At 38.7% G+C, this 22,753-nt stretch overlaps 4 protein-coding genes across 6 annotated transcripts in view; 1 reads left to right on the top strand and 3 right to left on the bottom strand.

Moving 5' to 3' along the window:
• The window catches only part of SMIM43 (small integral membrane protein 43), a 38,413-nt gene extending 34,718 nt beyond the window's left edge, over positions 1-3,695 (bottom strand). For all 3 annotated transcript variants that reach the window (XM_072788549.1, XM_072788547.1, XM_072788548.1), the window contains exon 1: positions 3,545-3,695. The gene's annotated coding sequence lies outside the window, so the exon portion shown is untranslated. The remainder of the gene's footprint in view (positions 1-3,544) is intronic.
• On the top strand, positions 207-16,172 carry EXOSC9 (exosome component 9). Its single transcript, XM_072788545.1, has 12 exons — positions 207-3,924; positions 4,734-4,828; positions 5,775-5,894; positions 6,031-6,133; positions 7,034-7,171; positions 8,633-8,715; positions 10,244-10,376; positions 11,685-11,773; positions 12,361-12,507; positions 13,078-13,262; positions 15,619-15,697; positions 16,025-16,172. Exons 1-12 carry the CDS (start codon positions 3,859-3,861, stop codon positions 16,107-16,109), a joined length of 1,323 nt encoding a protein of 440 aa, XP_072644646.1. The 5' UTR covers positions 207-3,858; the 3' UTR covers positions 16,110-16,172.
• Positions 12,496-22,714, bottom strand: CCNA2 (cyclin A2). Its single transcript, XM_072788546.1, has 8 exons — positions 22,222-22,714; positions 21,202-21,445; positions 19,643-19,755; positions 19,227-19,450; positions 18,504-18,711; positions 17,782-17,895; positions 17,242-17,375; positions 12,496-16,912 (listed from the first exon to the last, which is right to left on the bottom strand). Exons 1-8 carry the CDS (start codon positions 22,432-22,434, stop codon positions 16,864-16,866), a joined length of 1,299 nt encoding a protein of 432 aa, XP_072644647.1. The 5' UTR covers positions 22,435-22,714; the 3' UTR covers positions 12,496-16,863.
• Positions 21,310-22,753, bottom strand: part of BBS7 (Bardet-Biedl syndrome 7) — a 38,500-nt gene continuing 37,056 nt past the window's right edge. The window contains exon 20 of the mRNA XM_072788543.1: positions 21,310-21,445. The gene's annotated coding sequence lies outside the window, so the exon portion shown is untranslated. The remainder of the gene's footprint in view (positions 21,446-22,753) is intronic.

Genomic DNA, 22,753 nt, shown 5'->3' with positions numbered 1-22,753 from the left:
TGATAATCTAGGGTTTTAAGTTCATAATATGAAGAAAAATATGGAAAGGAAATACATACTACATGTGACTTATTAGTGTTCAATCATTTTTGTCTTAGTCTGTTTGGGCTGCTATAACCAAAAATACCACAGACTCGGTGTCTCATAAACAATAGAAATTTATTTCTCACCATTCCTGGAGGCTGAAAGACTGAAATTGGGGTCCTGACATGACTGGGTGAGAGCTCTCTGAGTCACAGACTTCTTATGGTATCCTCATGTGGTGGAAGGGGCCAGGGAGCTCAGTGGGATCTCTTTTATAAACCTACTAATTCCATTCATGAAGGTTCCATCCTCCCCTTCCTACCTCCTAATGTGATCACTTTGGGGGATTAGAATTTCAACATATGAATTTGCAGGGGGACAGAAATATTCAGACCACAGCAGTTGTCAATACATAAAACGTTTTCACATATTAACTACATAGTTTCCAGTTTGAGTCTTGAAAAACAGCAAAACAAATGTCTTTGCTAAAATGTAGTTGTAAGTCAAAATCTCTTTAAATTGATAAATGTGTCAGAACAAGAAAAGAAAAATACATTTTTATTTTTTTCTGATGATAAAAGCTATTCATATGCCTTACAGAAGATTTGGAAAATATATAAAGAAGAAAGTTCAAAAAGAAAAAAAAAAATCCCAGAATCCCACCACCCAGAGATAAAACCATCTTAACATTTTGCATTATTTCCTTCCAGGATAATTTTTGGAAAACCAATTTCTATATAGACAAATTGTAAATTGTACAGCAGACATATTATATGGCAAACAAAATTGAAAGATTCCACTTGTTCATTTATTCATCCGCCTATTAATTTCTTTCACCAGATGTACTATAATAGGCCATTCATCCATTGACTCACAAAGCATACTACCAATTTCAGTGGGAGATATAAAGATTAATAAGACATGGATCCTTATAATCTAGTAGAAGTGTATTTAGTCAGGATTCTTCTGGACACCCTTAACCAAAGACCAATTCAAATGTATTGGCTCATCAACTGGGAAGTCCAAGAAATGGTGCAAACTATTTCTACATAAGGGCTCCACTTCTCTCCCTTATTTCTCATTTTACTGGCCTCTGTCTGACTTCATTTTCAAACACATTCTCTCCATGTGGTGGCAAGGCGGCCCCTAACAGTTCCAGACTTGCATCGTCCTTACAGTTCATAATAGAGAAGGAAAGACCTACTGTCTCCCAGATTTCACATGTCAAAACTGACGAAGGGACTCTATGTAGTCCTACCTGGGTGAATAGGCAATGAGGAGAGAGGGTTGGGGCTCCATGATTGGTAGGATCTGGTTATACCCATGCCTGCTATTAACACATTGACACCAGAATAATGTGGGATCGGGACAGGGCATTCTCCAATAAAATAGAAAGATGATGGTCAGACAAAGCAAAGATGTCTAATAAAGAGGGAAAAAAGATGTGTACTCAAATATTTTGCTGTAAAGCAGGTTATATTCAGGCAGATAGTCCAGTTTAATATGCTGATTCAAACCGATTCTTCTTAAAGAACAGAATGTACAATATTATCTGAAGCCCTTTTCAAACTTCAAAAACTTTTTTCGCCTGAAAACATGAAGCCAAAGTCCCTTGAGTGTTTCAAACATTTCTAAAAATGAGATTGTGAAGTAAATATATTTTGTGATGGTACGCAGACGTGAGTGGACATGTGTTATACATCTTTGTATTAACTCTAATAAAAGGCAGATGCTGCAGTGTTAAAATTACGATAACATAATAGTGAAAGTAGGAAAGAAAGGTGGAAATCCTACCAAAGTGGAGAAAAGCAAAGGCAAATTAATCAAGCAACAGCAAGCTGACATGGTGACTCTGGATAATTTCAAGGGAAGCCTTTGGCAAGCCAAAAAAGGGAAGGAAACTAATATTTGAATAGCTATTTTGCCTAAAACACTGTGCTATTTTTTCAACTTAATACAAAGTAATTACTTATTTCCAAACTAAGATACAGAAGCTGAAGCTCACACAGATTACCTCACTCACCCAAAATCCATTTGAACTGACGTTTATCTGAAGCCAAACTCCCATTTTTTTTTTCCTCTACCAGGCTGCTCCCCCGGAAAGGCTAGATTACTTCAATAAAGCCCCACTTCATTTCTGATGAAAAGAGAAATTAGTAAATGTCCACTCAAAGAAATGATGAAATTAGCCTGGAGTCCTGTTGTGAAACTGTAGTATAAAAGAACTAATGTTGTTAAAGAGCTTGAATGCCTATACTCCGTAATCTCCTTTTCCTGTTTTGAAAATCAATCAACTGTCTAAGCATGTGGACATGATTTCTGTCCACTTTCCTCTTTCACAATTTGTCACCAGGTCATGTTAAACTCATCCTATCTCATTTTTTTTGACTCTCGATGGTCCTCCTGATTGAAACACTTATCCTTTCCTCCAGGTTGATATCATGGCTGCTCCTTGTCATCACTGACAATTCCCTTAACTCAAATGCCACCTCTACAAAACTTCTTCCTGCAACTACCCCTATTAAAATAGCCACCCCATTCTCAGATGGCATTCAATATCTGAACTTGTTTTTTTTTTTTTTAAAGTTTTTATTGTTTGTCTCTTCTAAAAAGAGAATAGAAGTTCCTCGAGGAAACAGGATTTTGTCCACCACTGTTCTCCAGCATTTGAATTATTCTTGGGACATAGAAGCGCATCCCCCCACCAAAAAAAAAAAAAAAAAAAAAAAAGAATTTATTGAGTATGTGGATTGCAAGTGCTACAAACTGAGACTACAATGTCATCACCCTTAGGGGAAAAATCCTGTAAGATGAAACAAAAGTAGTGGACTGGAACCTGAAAAGGAATCGTAGTGCCTATTACCTCTGAAGCAAATGTCAACCACATAATATGCAAACACTTGCATAGGACTTACTCGTTCCAGACACTGTTCTAAGCATTTTACATGTGTTAACTCGTTTTCATCCCTCATAATAAATAGGCGTATCACTCCTACTTTGCAGATGAATAATGTGAAGCCCATACACTAACTCGGCCAAGGTCGCAGACCTGTTAGTCAAGGGCAGAGGCAGAATTTCAATCTGGATCGTCTGGAGTTCCTGCTTTTAACTATTTCTCGGTACCGCCTCTCCAAAAAAAAAAAAAAAATGCCAGGTGGTCGGCGCGAGCATCCGGTTCCTCTATGCCCATGAAATTAAGTTTATCAGCTTGAAATAACTGCGGAGACTGAAAACACACACACACACACACACACACACACACTTAGTCAAGGCTAGCGGGGATTATAACGCTGTTAGTTACAAAGTGGTTAATATTCCCAATTCTTGTCAACTCCTCAAGTTTACGAGATTTCACCTTGAGCCCGCAGTTAATACCCCCCTCACCCCAGTTTCTCCTCCTCGCCCCCCCCCCTTCGCGCGTTCGCTCCGGGGTTTCTCCTCTGAAAACGTTTACAGACTTGGCCTCTGCAGCTTCCTAGCGGCTGAATCCCAAGTTCTTCATCTCTGTGAGTAACAATACCTGTCTAGCTACCCCGTTAGAACTGATGAAACGGTGGAATGTGAAAGCCCCATGCGGATATCGACTTCTATGCCTGATAGTTACACCCGCCTCTCCGCCGGCGCGCTCGCCTCTCCCACTCTGCTCTGCACGCGAGCGCCCGCGGGCCTCCGCGCTTGCGCACTGGGGCGGCCCCCGCCTCGCCCCTCCTCAGCCGCCGAGCTTTGATGACGTAGGTTTCCTGCGCGTCGGAGCCCGCGGGGCGCGCGTGAAGGGGGATCCAGATCACTTCTCCCAGCGGATTCCGGTGCTGGTGTGTTCCGTGTGCCTGCAGCATGAAGGAGACACCACTTTCAAATTGTGAGCGCCGTTTCCTACTCCGCGCCATCGAGGAGAAGAAGGTAAATGGCCCCGGAGAGCTTCGCGGTGCGAGGGCGGTCTGGTCGCGCGGCCGCCGGCAGCCTTCCGGCTTGGACCAACCGAGCTGGCAGTCGCAAGCGCGGGGGTGGGCGGGGCGGGGGGTAGAGAGGTTACGGGGTGGCCGAGGGGGGTCCGGGGGGGCGGAGGGGTGAAGGGTCCAACGGAGCTGGCCTTCGCAGGCCGGGGGGGAGGTCGGGGGGGGCGGAGGGGTGGGGGGTCCAACGGAGCTGGCCTTCGCAGGCCGGGGCGGGGAGGTTAGGGGGGGCGGGAGGGCGAGGGGGGGTCGGGGGGGGCGGAGGGGTGGGGGGTCCAACGGAGCTGGTCTTCGCAGGCCGGGGGGGAGGTTAGGGGGGGCGGGAGGGCGAGGGGGGTCCGGGGGCGGAGGGGTGAGGGGTCCAACGGAGATGGCCTTCGCAAGCGAGGGGGGGGGGGAGGGGGGGGAGATGGGGGGGGAGAGGGGGGCGGAGGGGTGAGGGGGTCCAACGGAGCTGGCCTTCGCAGGCCGGGGGGGAGGGGGGACAGGTACGAGGTGGGGGGAGAGCCCCTGAGGGGAAATGCCCCAATCCCTCAAGTTTTTTTTTTTTTTTTTTCTTGGCTCCAGTTGGGTTCAAGGCTGGAATCACACCAGCAACTATTAGTGCTCAGGGACCGAGATTCCACTTTCCGATGGGATGGGGGAGTGGTTAGGAATCGCCGCCGCGCCCCCCCGCCCCATGTTTAGCTCCGGCATAGAGTAGCTGCTCAATAAATACTTGTTGAAGGAATAAATGAATGAATGTTCTGCTTACAGCGGCTGGATGGCAGACAAACCTATGATTATAGGAACATAAAGATCTCATTTGGAACAGATTATGGGTGCTGTATTGTGGAGCTTGGGAAGACAAGGTAATAAAGGATTCGAATTAGATGAAAGCCCAACAGGGAGAATTTTAAAAGAACCTTACTGAATCAGTTGTTTACAAAGCAGCTAAGAAGTGTGCACAGACTTCTTTGTTTTGCTGCCAAAATAAGTATATTTTCTTAAATGCGAGAGTTTTGCGGATTTATAGTTCACATTTAAGATTTTTCACCATAAACGTATTTTTTGTTCCATGAGTATCATAAAATGTATTTTTCATCCCATGAGTATCACGTAGTTTTCTGATCTCTTCAAGCCAGCAGTAATTGCCCTGAATTTGTTTCCTGTACTTCCCATTAAATGGTCCTACTTTTCTCATTTTCCTGACATGAGAATTAGGTTTTTAATATTCATTTGGAAGCTGTAAAAATATTGTTCAGGTAACGTTAGCTAGCCATGCCATATGAAAACTCTTAAGAAATCTCAAGTTTTCATGCCATCTTGTGTTGATAAATAGTTGTTTTACAAAAGCAAAGATCATTGATTTTTAAAAATAAAATCTATGGAATAGTATTATAGGAAGAGTTTTTTTTTTTTTTTAAGATTTTATTTATTTATTCATGATAGTCACACAAAGAGAGAGGCAGAGACACAGGCAGAGGGAGAAGCAGGCTCCATGCAGGGAGCCTGCCGTGGGATTCGATCCCGGGTCTCCAGGATCACACCCTGGGCCAAAGGTAGGCGCCAAACCGCTGCGCCACCCAGGGATCCCAAGAGTTGTTTTTTCGTACCATCTTTTTGAGTACACCAATATGTGTTTTATTTCTGTATATATTCTAAACTCTATTTGTGATTTCAGCCTCTAATAGTACATCATACTGAGTGTGTGATTACTCAGAGTAAGATCAAAACTTAATTGGTATCTGTTTTAGGTTAATTTTTAATTGGAAAGGAGATATATTTAGTTAACAGATTTGTGCTTTATCTTTACAGAGTTCTTGGACAGGTTTCCTGTGAACTTGTTTCTCCAAAACTCAATAGGGCAACAGAAGGTATTCTTTTTTTTAACCTTGAACTCTCTCAGATGGCTGCTCCAGCTTTTGAACCTGGCAGGTATTTAAACCTTTTTTTTTTTTTTTTTTTTTTTTTTAAAAGCTGCTTTAGCCAGAGGAGAACCTAACAGCAGTGAGCTATTGTTTTAATGCCTGGTGTTATATTTCATGACATTAGCCCATTCCTATTTTCATAGGCAGTCAGATCTCTTGGTGAAGTTGAATCGACTCTTGGAAAGATGTCTAAGAAATTCGAAGTGTATAGACACTGAATCTCTCTGTGTTGTTGCTGGTGAAAAGGTGGGGAATATGCCCAAAATTCTTAATCTTAGGCTGAGTATTGTTGATTCATGGATTCCTGTATCTGTACTTTTATTCTCAGAGCTTCTGTTAACTTAGTTTTATACTGATTCACTTCACTTAAAATGTTCCTGAGTGCTACCCATAGAATTTTATGTCATCTCTCTCTGAAGAGACAATAAACCTCAGTGAAAGTATCAATCTAGATGTGTATAAAAATGTGTTATTTAAAGAACTTGTGGTTTTTCATATATTCTATTTTCTTATGTTCTTTGGGTTGATAGAAGCAGTTAATGTGTTCCTTTTTTACGAATGAAAGAACTGAAGAACCGATTAAATCCTTTTGTGTAGGTTTATTGACTTATGTAGGGCTACACGAGGAGGCAGTGACAGACTAACATTGGAAATACTGCTCTCAATGAATTGTGTGCATGATGATGTTTTAGAACTTTACCCTTGATTAGGGTATTTTGACTATCTTTTTTGTTTCTGGAGAAGTCACTTTCCACATTCTATCCTTGAATATAATACTTTCTATTTGAATTACTTGTAGTGTTATTATAAATATTGTGAAGTAAAACCTAAGAGTTTGAGGTTTTTAAGTTAGGAGACACAATAAAAATATATTTAGGGTTGGGAAAATCTTAGTACTATTGTGTAGTGGTTCTGTTTATTTAGAGAGTATATTTTACTGTTGTCAGATGACTCAGAAGGGTGAACTGTTGGTACTTCAGATGTTGGCCTGGCTTAACATTTCTCTTAATACATTTTATTGGTAGAATAGGAGTAACTCCATGTTTTAACAGCAAGAGAAAAATTTGCACACAGTATTATTTTGCTTATAACTACCCACTGGTTGTGATCCTTTAGGATTTATTTTTGTTTTAAATTCACATTCAGGTTTGGCAAATACGTGTGGACCTACATTTATTAAATCATGATGGGAATATTATTGACGCTGCCAGCATTGCTGCAATTGTAGCCTTGTGCCACTTCCGAAGACCTGATGTCTCTGTCCAAGGAGATGAAGTAACACTGGTAAGCTCCCGTAATTTAAGCCAGTTTTCTCCCTATAAATGAATGAGTATCCTTGATGTGTAGGCAACTTGTTATTAGTGAATTCTTATTGTAGATGGTAATTAAGTATGTTCTAATATTTGTTGATAAGGCAAAAATGATATTGGTCAAAATTGTCCTTGAAATCTCTTCCATCTCTTGTATTAAAGTATCTGTCAATAAAAGCACACCCTGTCTTGGTTTTCTAGGATAAAACTAGATGACTTTTTCTTGGGATTGAGCATGAGATGAAGTGGTTGATTTATGTTGAGGAGCCACATGTGTGAGAGATACATGATTCGCAGCATGTTGAGATACTTGTGCGTACTCTCTGGCAAAAGTCCATCAGAAACAACTAGAAGACTCATTAAAACATACTGCTATGCTCTACCCTCAGAGTAGGGTAGGGGTAGAACCTACAAAGTACTTCTAACAGAGTTTCTAGATGATAATGATGCTGCCACTGTTAGGGCTACATTTTGAAAACTGTTGACATATACTCTTTACGTTGCCCCTCTCTTTTGTGTTCAGTATGTTCATTTCAATTTATATTTGAATTCATGCTGGAATAATGAAAGTACACTTTGGATAGTTTGAGTCTTAAAGTTGTGAAAGGAAACATCAGATGCCCAAAATTCTGAGCAGTTAGGTGTTCATGTGCTGCTTTTAGGCAATAGGCTAGGCTCTAACGACTTAAATGTACAGACAAAGGTTTCTTAACTATAGAGACATGTTCCTTTAGAGAAGGGAATTGGTATGAGGAAGTAAAAGAGTGATCAATTTAAAAATATTGTAGAGTTATTGCTAGTGGTAACCTAGAATATATAGCCACGTTGGAAGAGTTTGGCAGTTTCTTAAAAAGATAATTGTCAATTTATACAGCCCAGCAATTCCATGCCTGGGAATCTACTCAGGAGAAAAGATAGGGCATTTTCAGTCAGAGACTTTCATGGGAATGGTGAATGACAGCATTAGTCATAGCACAAAACTGGAAAGAATCCAAATGTTCATCAACTGCTAAGTTGAAAAACAAATTGTGCTATATCTATATATTCAGCAGTAAAAAGAACCAAAGTAGTAATGCATATACAAGATGGATGAAACATGCTAACTTCAAAAGAAGCACATGTAAAAGACAAAATTACTTGATTCTACTTGCATGGAATGCTCGTGGTTGGGAGTGGGAGAAGTGACTGCAAATAAGCTTAAGATTTGGTGGGATAATGGAAAAGTCAACTGGATTACATAACTATAAAGTACTACAAACAATATTTATCCATAATATTCATTGTTAATGGATTTTATGTTATTTATACATTAAAAAACCTTTTTGACATATGTATAAAGTTCTAAGGAACATGAGTGGCAAAGTCAAATAGGTAATTGTAAAAGAGTTATTTAGGTACTTAACTGAGGATTAAAGGAATTTTTATTTTCAAACAGTATACACCTGAAGAGCGTGATCCTGTACCTTTAAGCATCCACCACATGCCCATCTGTGTCAGTTTTGCCTTCTTCCAGCAAGGGTAAGTCTCGTTCTTGTCATGGGCTGAAATTGTACATACAGCTAGGAACTTTTTTGTTCTGTTCAAATGTTCCCTGGACAAAGGAACAAATACCTCCTTTAATATTAAAGCACCTTTTTTCTTTCCTTGGAAGAGCATTAGTTGGCAAAGAGCATTCTCAATAGAAGTGACAAACTCTTCTATAATGAAGAGAGTTCACAACACTTTTCAAAGGATACTTACAAAGTTACTGCAGCATGGTGGTGCTAGAGATGCATCGATGTTAACAGAGTTGTGTGCTAGGCTCTAATTTGGGAGAGTAGGGTGAGAATTACTGTAAGTTAATGGAAGATGGGACTTTGGAGCATATTAGATGGAGTGGTTGTAGGAGCAGGTTACAAGGGGTAATGGTTCACAGATGGGATAAATCTAGTTTTATCTCTTTAGTAGTTTCTTCACAGTTCACTGCTAACTTTCTACAGCAGAAAAACTGGAGTCTTAGGTTCATGTTATGGTGCCTTTAAATGAAAATTTGAGCCTTAAATCTCTTCAGAAACAAAGGGAGGTATAAATCAGATGTTTTAACGATCTTATGACTAAAAACAAGGGAACTCTTCAACTTTTAGTCATTGTAGTGCAGAATTTCATTAGTGGGATATAGACCAGCACTCTCCAGTAAAAACACAACATGAGCAGTACATGTAATTTTAAGTTTTCCAGTAGCCACATTAAAAGTAAGAAGAAAGAGGGAAAATTAATTTTTATATATATTTTATTTATGTGTAAACTATTACCTTAATATTTAATATAAAATTATTCATGAGATATTTTACATTCTTGTATTTCTACTAAGTCTTTGAAATCTAGTATTTTTCACTCCTGTACATCCTGATTTGGACTAGCACACTTCAGAGGCTTAATAGTCACATGTGACTAAAGGCCAATAGTATTTTTTTAATGAGCCATTAGCTAAACCTAGAAGAACTTCATAATCTGCAACACACTAGGTAACATTTAAAATTTAAAAATGAATGTTATCTAAGTTTTCAAAAATATTTTAAAACTTATTTATGAGAATGCTTGTGCGCACAATTGGAGGGGGGCAGTGGGAGAGGGAGAAGCTGACTCCCTGCTGAGTGGGTAGCCTGACATGTGACTCAGTTCCAGGACCCTGAGATCATGACCTGAGACGAAGGCAGATGCTTAACTGACTGAGCCACGCAGGCGCCCCATCTAAGGTTTTATTGATAAGCCACAAGTCATTTAACCAAAGTGATAGCATTAGATTTAGATTATATATTATTAAAAAAAAAAAACAACAATATGAACTTAAGTGATTTTACTGTAATAACTAGTGATACCCACTTAGCATTTATTTTGTTCATAAAAACTGTAATTCTCATTTCTTCTCCTATTAAAGGGATTCACATCTATAGGCTCAGACCTTCACCATGTTGACTTTATTAATACTATCTTTTAAAAATATTATCTTAAGATTGATAAGCATTCAACCTCAGATTTGCTCAGGTCCATTTAACATTCATTTCAGCACATATTTATTGGTGGATCCCAATGAACGAGAAGAACGTGTAATGGATGGCCTGCTGGTGATTGCCATGAATAAGCATCGAGAGATTTGTACTATCCAATCCAGTGGTGGGATAATGCTGCTGAAAGATCAAGTTAGTGCTTTGATTAATGTCCTATTAAGAATAGGTCTCTTCTTTTTAGAAGCTTGTTCTTATTTTTTGTTTTGTTTTGTTTTTGCTTGCTTTTTAACTAAAAGCCATTAAAGATATTTTCAGTGATTGATTCCAGGCGATGTTAGAATCTGGTTTCAATATTATTACATTCTGTTGACTGGTGGCTACCAGTCTTCCATGCTGCTCCCATGTATGGCCCTCCAGGGTATGGCCCTTCAACATAAAGGAACACTTTTCTTCCCAGTGAGGAAAGAGATTTGTATTCCTCTTCCAAAAAAGGGGAAGGAAGGAAGGGAGGGAGGAAGGAAGGAATGAATGAATTAGGTAAAAAGATAATTTTATTCTCAGAAGTTGGGTTCAATAAGCAGTAGTTCTCAAATCCAGCTATGTATCAGATTCCCATGAAGGCTTCTAGAAAATAGATTAGCATATAGCACAGGTGGGGCACATGGCTGCTTTAGTTGGAATTCTAGTTCTGCCTTATACTAATTGACCTTTTGCAAATAATTTCATATTTTTGTGCCTTGGGTTCTTTATCTGCAAAACCAGGAATAATGTTATTGTCAACACCTTGTTAAAGAATGTAAGGATAAACACATGGGTACGTTGCACTGAGTAGTAGCATATATTAAGTATGCCGTAAAATGTTAGTTTCTATTACCAGTATTGTGACCATTACCAGATCCCTATTTGCAGAGATTCTGATCCATTAGATCACTGAGGCCTGGGAGTCTTTGCTTTATAAAAATTTCCCAGGGGATATTGCAGCCATGTCTTGAACCGATGCTTTGAATCACTCACATAGAAAGGTAGTTAGTGCATCCCTGAGTATATAATGTATGTGTGTGGCCTTTTCAGTGGTATTTTTTGCACTGTCAGGGAAGTTTTTGAGTCTTTTTTTTCCTTTTTTTTTTTTTTTTAAGATTTTATTTATTCATGAGAGACCCAGAGAGAGAGGCAGAGAGGGAGAAGCAGGCTCCCCGTGGGGAACCCAATGCGGGACTCGATCCCAAGACCCCAAGATCATACCCTGAGCTGAAGGCAGATGCTCAATCACTGAGCCACCCAGGCGTCCCTTGCGTCTGTTTTCTTAACATGATAATCCTTCAGACATTTTAAAACAGCTCTCACATTTTGCATTAATTTGTGTTTATACTGTATTTTCATATTTGAAAAGGTCAGGCTTAAATTTTAAAAGTAGAAAAACTATTCTCATGTTTATAGCTTTGTTAGAGAAAGCTATGTGGTTTGTTGTCTTTAAATAACAGAATGCACTTTTATAAATAGGTTTTGAGATGTAGTAAAATAGCTGGTGTGAAAGTACTGGAAATTACAGAGCTAATACAGAAGGCTTTGGAGAATGACCAGAAAGTTAGGTAAGTTTAAAACTAAATGGTCTTTTTATTTTTAACAGATTTTTCTGTTAGGGACTTTTCTTGCACAAGGGTAACAATATAATTTTTGCACTCCCATTTTTCCTTATCTGTTAATCTAAGTTGAAGTGTTGTATTCCAATTTAAATATAGTCTGTATTGAGAAGCCATATATTTTTCTTTAAAAAAAGTATCATTTTCTTCAGAAAAAAAAGGATTTGGTAGCTCAAATTAACAGAAGAAACACAAAGTGGGTTGACACTCTGCTGCTTCTATAATGTAGCACTTCCAAGTCTTCTGAAATATGGGAGATAAGACTTACTTGGTAGGGCTGATTTAAGGATTAAAGAATAATATACTTAGAGCACTTAACACTTGCTTGGCACATGGTTCAATAAATGGTAATTATAGTAACTTTCTTTTTAATTATTACTTTTGATAAGCATAGTAAATTGGTGAGGTTAAGTTAGTTTTTTTCCAATGTTTCTCCATCAAAAGGATGAAATAGTTAACTTTTCCCTTCCTGTTTTCTCTTCCATTATCATACCCCCCTCCTCCATGCCTCCCACTCCCAAATAAAACCCACACAGGAAAGAAGGTGGAAAATTTGGCTTTGCAGAGTCCATAGCAAGTCAAAGAATCACAGCATTTAAAATGGAGAAGGCCCCTATCGATACCTCCGACGTAGAAGAGAAAGCAGAAGAAATTATTGCTGAAGCTGAACCTCCTTCAGAAGTGTATCTTTATTGGATGATTTTTTCAGTAACATGATTCATAACACTTTTGGCAGTATTAGGTATATGTGAAGGGTGTACATACTGAGGTTTACCTTCTGAAACACTGCTTTGATAGAGAACACATTTAAGATACAAGACAGTGACTAGTCTTAAGTCTGACATAATATCCACCTCTTCATCTATCCTACAAAAACAGAAAATTTTCCATCTTAGCCAATTTACAGCATTTTATTTTCCTTTGGAAAATTATTCTTTAATCTCATTGGCATAATCAAGCATTATATATACTGTTACACATTGTTCTTGGAAATTTTTCATACACTTGCCAGATTTATGATTGGAACTGTTGAGAGCCAGTATGTCTCAGTATTTCTCACCATTGTTTCCATAAAATCTTAACCTTAGTTACATGTTTTTTCTTTCTCATTGTTCAGCCATCCATAGCGCAGCTGTTAGTGAAATTTTGCACAAATGATGCACACTTCAGTCTTAAAACTTTTACTCTCATCTTTTTTCAACACTGCATCAAATCACAGCATTTGTTATTCATAGTTTTCTTAACTTGTTAAGTGTTTCTAATCCTGTGCTTTGGACTCCTGGAACTGCCCAAATTGGAGAGGGAATAGAAAACTCCTGGGGTGATCTTGAAGAGTCTGAGAAGGAAGAGGAGGATGAAGATGGCACTGATGAAGCTATCATTCTTGATACTATAAAAATGGACACTGGAGTAGAAGTCTCCAATATTGGGAGCCAAGGTAGGTAACGCTTTATGGCTTTTATGTAATATATTATGTGTATTACAGCTCTTTTATTAGCAGTTCCTTTTTCAGAGGAGCTAAATATTTTGTGGTTTGAATCTGTTCATATTTAACCCCAATTCTTTTCTAAAATAATGTGCTTATCTTTGTGGAGTTAGTGGTACTCTTTTGTATGTAGTGGCATTTTTAGTTTAAAAATGTTTTGTTCTTTTTTCCTTTTATATCTGGCCAGTTTTAAAGGGATGGGTTTCCTAAGGATTCATTCCTGCATGCTATTTTCTCTTTGTAGTTTCTAGACTCAAATATAAAAAGCCCATATAACAGGTATTAGAGCTGTACAAGTGGAACTGTCTGTAATGTTAGAGATCTTTATGTACACTGTTCAGTATAATAGCCACTAGCCACATGCAGATATTGAACATTTGAAATGTGGTTTGTGACAGAAAATTAAATTCTAAATCTTAATTTTAGTTAATAGAAAAGTAAACAGCCATGCATGGCTGTTAATAGAGCAGTATTAGAACATACAAAATTCTAGAATTGCTTAGAATACTGGTAGTCCTGGATAAGATATTCTTTGCATTCTGAAAGCTGTAGAACTTGAGAAAATTGTTTTAACTTTTACTGTTAGTAAAAATTCTTGCTTAGCTCATAATAATCATGAATTGGGCTTTTTTTATGTGGTAAAACTTATCCTCCAAGGTTGGATGTAGCAAGTAGGCTGGCAGAGAACTAAAGGGTGTAATTATTAAAATCTGGCTGAAAAAATTAGGTGATACTGTTTAGGTATGGAATGCACATACCTGCCTACCTTCAAGGAAAGAAGTTATTATCTATAAACATTACTGAGAGGCTGCTGGGGTGTTTTTTTGTTTGTTTTCATTTTTTTAAGATTTTATTTATTTATGAGAGACAGAGGCAGAGACATAGGCAGAGGGAGAAGCAGGCTCCATGCAGGGAGCCCGATGTGGGACTTGATCCTCCAGGATCCTCCAGGATCATGCCCTGGGCCAAAGGCGGTGCTAAACTGTGCTGAGCCACCGGGGCTGCCCTGCCGGGGTGTTTTGTGAGGAAAAATAATCCCCATTGATTGGGAGCCTTATTCAGCTTTCCCAGTGGTTACTTCTTTTGGTATTACTCTTCCAGACCTTGTTCCATGTATTTATTTACTGTGTATTTACACCAGAATAAGCTGCTTAAACACAGGGACTGTGAATGAATCCTTAGAACTTTTTCATGTCATCAGCCACATTTTTAAATGCTGCATTGAATTCTAGCTTTGACATTAACTAGGTTGGCTTAACAAAATTCCCTCGTTGATAAATGTTGCCATTTTCTGTTACAGTGCTAGAGTAAAGCATCTTTGCATAGGCCTCTTTTTAGATATTTTTGAAATATTTTTCTAAGATTAGTAAGATTAATAGCTAAACATTCAATTACCGCTTGGAAGAGTAATATTTTCAACTGAATGAAAGTAGACCTAAGATAATTGGGAGGATAAAAACAGGTAAAGTCTTTCTAAAGCATATAAACACTAAAAAGAAACTTAACTGAAAACTATAAAGAATTGATATGCCAACTAGGAAGAGGGCTAATCCACATTGTATATAGTATATATATATATTATTAAGGCTCAGGAGAAAAATTGGCAAATGATACAAAGTAATTCTCAGATATAAATGGCCAGTAATATATTTAATGGGCAACTCTAGTGGTAACAAATAAATTCAAAGCAGAGATTTCTATCAGAGAATATTAGAAATTGGGGCATCTAGTGGCTCAGTAGGTAAAGTCTGACTGGTTTTGACTCAGGTTTTGGGATCAAGCCTCATGTGGGACTTCATCCTCAGTTCAGAGTCTCTTCCTCTGCTCTTAGATAAAATCTTAAAAACCACCATTGGCAAGGGTGCATATAGGAAAAACAGGTTTTTCATTTAAATTGGAACAGTATTTTGGGTGGATTTAGCAATAAATTTTTTAGAATGTATATACCTTTGACCCAATAATTGTTTTTTTTGTATTTTCCTTTCAGAATAGAAGATACATAGATTTTGCCCCATTATGACATGTACAAAGTAGAATATAATTACAGAATTTTTAGGAAAGAAGTATAAATTACAGAATTATACATATAATTAATTACAGAATTTTAGGAAAGAAGTATGTTATTTTTCAGAGCTCCAAGGAGTTACTTTAGGGAAGGAAAGAACCAAGTAGTTCTGTAAACTCCAGAATAGTTGGGGCTATTTGTATGCAAACAGAGTATCAGAACTGCTGACATAAACCTATGTAGAAATTTTCCACGTGATTATACTTATATAGTTTCCTTAATTTCTTAATTATTTTCTTAAAGATGCCCCTATAGTACTCTCAGACAGTGAAGAAGAAGAAATGATCATTTTAGAACCAGACAAGAACCCAAAGAAAATAAGGTAACAAATTTCTGGTTTATTTCAAATGTATACACATACTCAAGACTTCTGTGGTTTTATTCTCATCCTACTATAAACAAAGACACCCCTATTTTATTCAAATTCCAGCTGTTCTTACTGAAAAACTGGATGGATGCCTTTAAAGTTACCTCATTTTATTCTCATAATTGGCAAATGTTGTATGTTCTACTAGAAAAAAAAATAAGGCCTCCTATTTTGGTGGTCCAAAATTTAATGAGCAAATGGTGTAAGTCTGGTAAACCATCCATGGTCTCACCTTTATAATGCTAATACTGTTAGTAAAATGTTAATTTATTTTATTCACAGAACACAAACCATCAGTGCAAAACAAGAAAAAGCACCAAGTAAAAAGCCGGTGAAAAAGAGAAAAAAGAAGAGAGCTGCCAATTGAAGTGCATAGAGTTGTATGTTTGTATATATAACTATTAAAAGGATATTTATTCAGTGCTAATAACTTTGGGTATTTTTCTACTCACAAATCCATTATAAAATCTAGTTGATTCTTTACATAGCATTTTACATTATGCTTTAAAATATTAACCTTCTGGACAACTTAACAGGTTTTAAATAATTGTAAAGTGTAAAAGTTGAGGAAAGAAAAAGCACTTTCATAGTGTGTTCAAAGGGCTGAAAGATTCTCAGGATCATCACAACCGATAAATAAGCACAGATTTATTCCAGATATGCTTAGATTATGCTCAAGTCACAAAATTGATCCAGTTGCTTAGGAAACTGAATATTAAAACTTCAATGTTTCCCTAAAACTATTTTTAATTTCAAGAGAAGCCTTCCCAGTCCCCTTCTATAGTAAAATCACATTAATTCTTCTGAGTGGTATCTTAAAGTCAAACCAATTTGACTTACAAACCAAATTTTCCAAATCCATTTATTAGTTCTTACTCTTATTGTGCTGACAGGTGGCATCATTAATACTTTAACAAAACCACTTAAAATTAGCCAAATAACTAAGATAGTTACATGTACAAAAGATATACAAATTAAAACCATTTAAAAAGTAATAGATACCATAATTTGTACTTGACCATAACTATTCAGAATGATTGTAAAATTAAAACCTTACAAAAACTGTACACCATATACGTTGAGTGATTTACATCTTAGAAAATAAAGGCAGTCTTTCGCTGTTAGACATTTAGTGTCTCTGGTGGGTTGAGGAGAGAAACACCATGATACCTGTAAGTAGGAAAAAACAGTAAATGTTCATCAGGTAAGATCATGGAATGATACATCTAATTAGGAACTCAAAAATGCTATTTCTATTCTGAATTAATGGTTATTAAATCACTGGTCCACAAAGCATGCATGCATGCCCCATTCCTCTCCCCTCCTCTCCCTCAAATGGAGAACATAAAGCCTCTAACTACAACTTGCTCAAAACAGTTGGCTTGCCAAGAGGAGGCTGTGCCTCTTTTGAATCCTTTGATAAAATGTCAAGGATCTCAGAATCCTACAGTAGCCAGGAAAAGCAAGCTTCTTTAATACCTATTTATGTTAATTCTTACTTTGAACTTTTATACTTTTCTCTTATAGACTGTTGTGCATGCTGTGGTGCTCTGAGGTAGGTCTGGTGAAGGTCCATGAGACAAGGCTTAAGACTTTCCAAGGTATATCCAGTCTTTTGAACTAAAGATTCAGGCTGCAGAGAAAGGAGTAGAGAACCACTGAGTTTTGTTTTTAGCAACACTAAACACAATGAGTTAGTAGTTGGTATTAAGCTTGAATTTCATTAAATTTAGGACTAACACCTCCAACTAACCAATCTAGTGTTCTCAAGCTGTAAATCCATCTTTTATGCTGACTTTGATCAATTTTTATTACTTTACCTGTCAGTAGTAGGTCACATCTTCCAAATCCAAGCAATAACTAAGCTTTCTATGTAACAAACATATTACTAAACAGGTAAACTTTAAGCAGCTTAGATTTTTTTGAACTGTTTTTCCAGGTAGGTACCTCTAGACCACCAACACTTGTACAGTTATCTAACTTATCTGGCCTAAATATTCAAATTGCTAGGTAGACATGTGAAGCATGGCAATACATACCCAGCTCTGTCCTGTGACTGTGTAGAGTGCTAAATGAAAGGCTGCTGCAGCAATAACTGATGGGAGATACTTTAGGTAGGGGTCAGCATCGATCAGACTTAATTCTCCCAAAAACTGGAATGAAAAAGTAAATACACTTGATGATTACAAGAGCTCTAGAATTCAAACCTCAAATTTTTGCCTTCTGCCCTAACATTTTCCACTCTTTAAGACTGGCTCTATGGCAACCAAAGAAAAAACCTCCCATAGCCTTATCCATTATCTTAGTGTTTTTTGCTCCATTCTCATCCTGAACTTTTTCCTCTTTTAATAATTTTTTTTTTTTTTTTATTTATTTATGATAGTCACACACAGAGAGAGAGAGAGGCAGAGACACAGGCAGAGGGAGAAGCAGGCTCCATGCACCGGGAGCCCGACGTGGGATTCGATCCCGGGTCTCCAGGATCGTGCCCTGGGCCAAAGGCAGGCGCCAAACCGCTGCGCCACCCAGGGATCCCTAATAATTTTTAAAACAACTCTTCTGGCTACCATTTCCTAAGACTTCATCCTTATACCACTATACTCCTGGTACTTTCCCAATTCATGTTCTCTTTTGCCAATGGTAGGCTCTCTTTATGCGGCAACACTACTTTGTCCCTGAAATACTAAATCCCTTGACCAAAGCTATGTAATTAAACTATGTGACCTAAAAATCTTCATTCAACAAAATGAAAAGAACTTACCATTGCTAAACTTTCAACTTTGCAGTTGGCAGACTGCTGGTGCAGAAAGTATTGGGTAAGAAACTGATTTACTGTTGGTGCAGCTAGGTCAAAAGCAAGCACTTTCAAAACTAGGTGCTCCATTCTCAGGACCTGTTTCTTGGTATAGGTATCATCTGTAATGTACACAAACTCTGCTACTTCTGGGGGGTATATTTCTTCAAACTTTCTACAATGAAAAAAGTTTTGAGTAATCAGTTCTTCCAAAAAGAGAAGCAAGCTGTTTATCTAATTCTGAAATCCCTTTAGCAGAATACATGGAATGAATCCAAAACCTATACTCCACCACAATGCCAGAATTCACCAAGTAACTAAAAATTTAGGAAATTCTTAGAAAAATAAACATTTTTAGTTTTTGAATTTAGTTTCCATGTCTTAATGGTGAGAAGATTTCATGCCAGAAAGTACTTTTTGATGGAAGGAACCACTTTTAAACTTGGTAATCTAGTCCTAGCATATTAAAATATAGCCCGTCTCCCATCTTCATTCAAGAAAATTCCCTGAAATCTAGATCTGGGAAAATTAATGTCCTAAATTAGTTTCTTACTCTGTTTCATACTGCTACCCCTTAAAGTAGTCACTCTCTGCCTTGTGTATATTAAAATGTCACAATGTTAAAAATCACAACTTCTTCCCTACACAAGAAGTTATCACTTTTAATCCAACAAACCAGGTTGGACTTACGAGGCCAAGAGCATAGCAGCAGTGCCCACAAGCTGAAGTTTTCCTCTCAACACAGACATCGATGAAAGGAACCTATCAATGTAGTTCACAGCCAAATGCAGGGTCTCATTCTGTAGTTTATATTCTTCTCCTACTTCAACTAACCAGTCCACAAGGATAGCCCTCATACTGTTAGTGATGTCTGGCTGTTTCTTCATGTAACCCACTTTAGGCTTACATTTAACCTGTTGAGAAAGTTACTTAGTATAATGTTAAAATTACAATTAGATTATTCTACCATTAACAAAGATGCTACATACCAGAAACCTAAATACAACAGAATAATCCACTAGCAGTTAAAAAACTTAAAATCATCCCCTTGGTTTCATTTTGCCACAATGAATAACAGTATAAAAACTGGATTCCAGAGCTGTTACCTCCATTTCCCTAAGGTATGTGTGAATGTCCTCATGGTAGTCTGGAACTTCATTGACACTCAATGGCTTTTCATCTTCTAATACAATTGATATGTCCATAGTATGTGGTGACTCTGGGAGGATATAAAAGTATGATTAAGTTCATAGTTTAATTTTCTAATTAACAGTCAAACTGATTGGCTTTGTAAGGCATCCCATTCAAAAGCATTTATTTCATCCAATTAAAAAGGGCTTCTCATGGCAAAGAAACAATATTTCACTCTGGTTTTAGTACCTCAGTCCACTTTTTTTTTAAGTATGTATTTATTCATGAGAGACAGAGAGAGGCAGAGACACAGGCAGAGGAAGAAGCAGGCTCCATGCAGGGAGCCTGACGCGCGACTCGATCCCGGGACTCCAGGATCACACCCTGGGCCCAAGGCTGGCGCTAAACCGCTGAGCCACCCAGGGATCCCCAGTCCACTTGGTTTTAATCAACAAGAGAAAATACTGCTAGGCCACTAAAAGAGTGTGCTTGAAAATGTATTATTATGTTTAAGTATCAATCATATTCCATGAGAGAAGAGCAAATGGCACAGTGATTCTGCAAAGACAGTTAAAATCCAAGTTTTGTGGTATTATGTAGTATTTACCTTAAGAGTGCTGACCCCAAAGTCTGACATATTCAAAGAACAATGTAGCAATAACTAAAAGCAGGGTTAATGTTAATTAAAATTAGGTTTGTTATGAGCAATTCAAACAAATTAACACTATAATCACCAAATGTTTCATGTTTTGTAATTTTAAATTACTTTTTGAGGCAAAGAATATCATTCATTACTCTTTTCAAGTTTCATTGTAAGGTTAAAGTTTGTTATAAATTTTCAAGAAAAATACAAAAATTACTTTATTTCCAAAGGATTTTCCTGCTATTCCCAGACCACTTCTCAGAACTAAAACCTAAATGAGATGAAACGAATGAATTATCCAGTGACTCAACAGACCTATCTATGTATGGTAAAGAAGTTGCACGCATAAACTGTTGGCAGAGCTTGCTTTATAGCAGCTACTTCATTTTATATGTGGTTAGCTGCAGTCATGATTCAACTCTTGCCTCACAGGAGGACAGTGTCCCTCTCTGGTATCAGACTGGATTTACAGAAAATTTTAAGCTGTAAGAGATGTTAGATATCACAATATTGAAAGCTGTATCCTATTCAAATACTCTCGTAAGTGGTATGTACACAGTGAGTTTATGAATACGGTTCAAATCTATTCTCCCAAGCAGGCAAATATTTCCAGGGTCAGATTAAAATAAGGGTTTGAGATCTAATTAAATTGATGTGATTGGCAGTAATATGGGAAGGAAGGAGCACCCAGTTAGGATTTATAGGTCACTAGGTCAATGTATGAGCTGTGAGATCGGAGATGAATCATACCCTTTCTAAACTTTGTTACATTACACCAAATTCATTATATAGTAAGGGTCAGGTAAAATAATGTCTTAAAATGAAACTATCATTAATCCATAATCACTTTAGGATTACATTGATTTGATACAGATGTTCTTTAAAACTTACCAAAACTACCATCCATTGGATAATCAAGAGGTACCAGTGGTTTTCTTGGTCCAGGTAGAGTAATAGCTGAATTAAAAGCCAGGACATTTTCATGTTCTGTTTTTTTAGATTCAGCTGGCCTCTTCTGAGTCTCTTCTTCTGTTTCATCCACATGAATGGTAAATGCAGGCTGTTTACTGTTTGCTTTCCAGGGAGGAATAGTGACTTGTTCATCATTTATAGGAAGATCCTTAAGAGGTGCAACCTAAAAAGAAATGAATAGCTAGCTTTGAGCCTATTAAATGGAGTTCTGCTTGCTTTCTTCCCCTTACGGTTCTCAGTTTCTGTTTTCACTCCCAAATACTCTAAGGAAATTAAACTATCTGGGACAAAATCCAGGCAGTAAAGTTTGAATAGCTGAAGAAAGGGATGTTCAAGTTCGTTAGCGGCATTTCTACATGAGTTATAGAATCACACTAAATGCATTTATGCAAAACTAATCAAGGCCACAAGAGGAGTGGGGTAGCAGGCTGAATGATGACAAGTTTAGGAGAGCCGGCAAAGAGGTGTTGGTTCACCGCTTTGGCCCCAGGGTGGAGCAACAGAGCAAATCCGGTAAAATGGCGGAATTTAGTAAAAGCAAATTATTTTTTATACTCTTTCCTAAAGTAAAGGTAATCTTAACCAAATGGCGAGCAGGAAGGGGGTCCAGATCCTAGGGCAGTGCCTGGGGTTTAAAGCGGCGAAGAAAGCGCGGACATACGTCGTGGGGCTCGGTCTGACCCTCATATTCTATCGGAAAATATACCAAATAAAGAGCAGACAGGGAGCAAAACACACAGCGCTGGCGAAGAGAGCTATGGGAAAGATTTACGTGGCATCCCCCGCGCCAGAACACTAGGCATCAAGGGGACTGCAGACCCAGGCCTCCCTTACAACAGCTCGGAAGATGCTTTCTCGCCACGCTCCCCGGCCTGCTCAAACCTCGTGCAAAACTCCCGCTCGGCCCTCCTCGCCTGCAGATATCGTTCATCTCTTTACCCGCCGTGTCTTGGGCCTCTGCTGCGGCGCTGGGACGCGCTGGTTCCCGGCCTTCAGGACCGCCAACCCGGCCCGGGTCCGGGGCTGCTGGGCGGGCGCCGCCTTCTCGGGGTTGATGTTCTCCTGGTCCTCTTGGAGCGCCGTATGCTGCAACGTTAGCAGCGACGAGCCCGCCTCGCGGGCCTCAGGCCCAGGCTCCGAGCTGCCCAACATCACTGCTCCCCGGGTCGCGGCGGGATCAGCCTGCGGCGCCAAGCAGCGTGTACTGCGTCCCGCCGACCCCGCCGAGAAACGCTCCAGCCGCAGCCGCCCGCGGCAGTCCGGGCCAGCCTGCTCGCTCGGGATCGCGCAGCTCCGAGGACGTTGCGAAAGGCTCAGGCAGGAACTGCCAGGCGTGGAGGGCTCAAGACGCCCCCGAGATGTAGCGAGCAGCCCGCCGGAGCGGCGGCTGTTCGTGCAGTTCAAGTATCCCGCGACTATTGAAATGGGCCAATGGGAAGGGCCGATGCCCCTGACGTCACTCAAGGCGACA

Source organism: Canis lupus, chromosome 20, assembly GCF_048164855.1.
Source record: "Canis lupus baileyi chromosome 20, mCanLup2.hap1, whole genome shotgun sequence".
Taxonomy (NCBI): Eukaryota; Metazoa; Chordata; class Mammalia; order Carnivora; family Canidae; genus Canis; species Canis lupus.
Note: the sequence above shows the minus strand (reverse complement) of the source record. Positions and strands in the feature narration are given on the sequence as shown.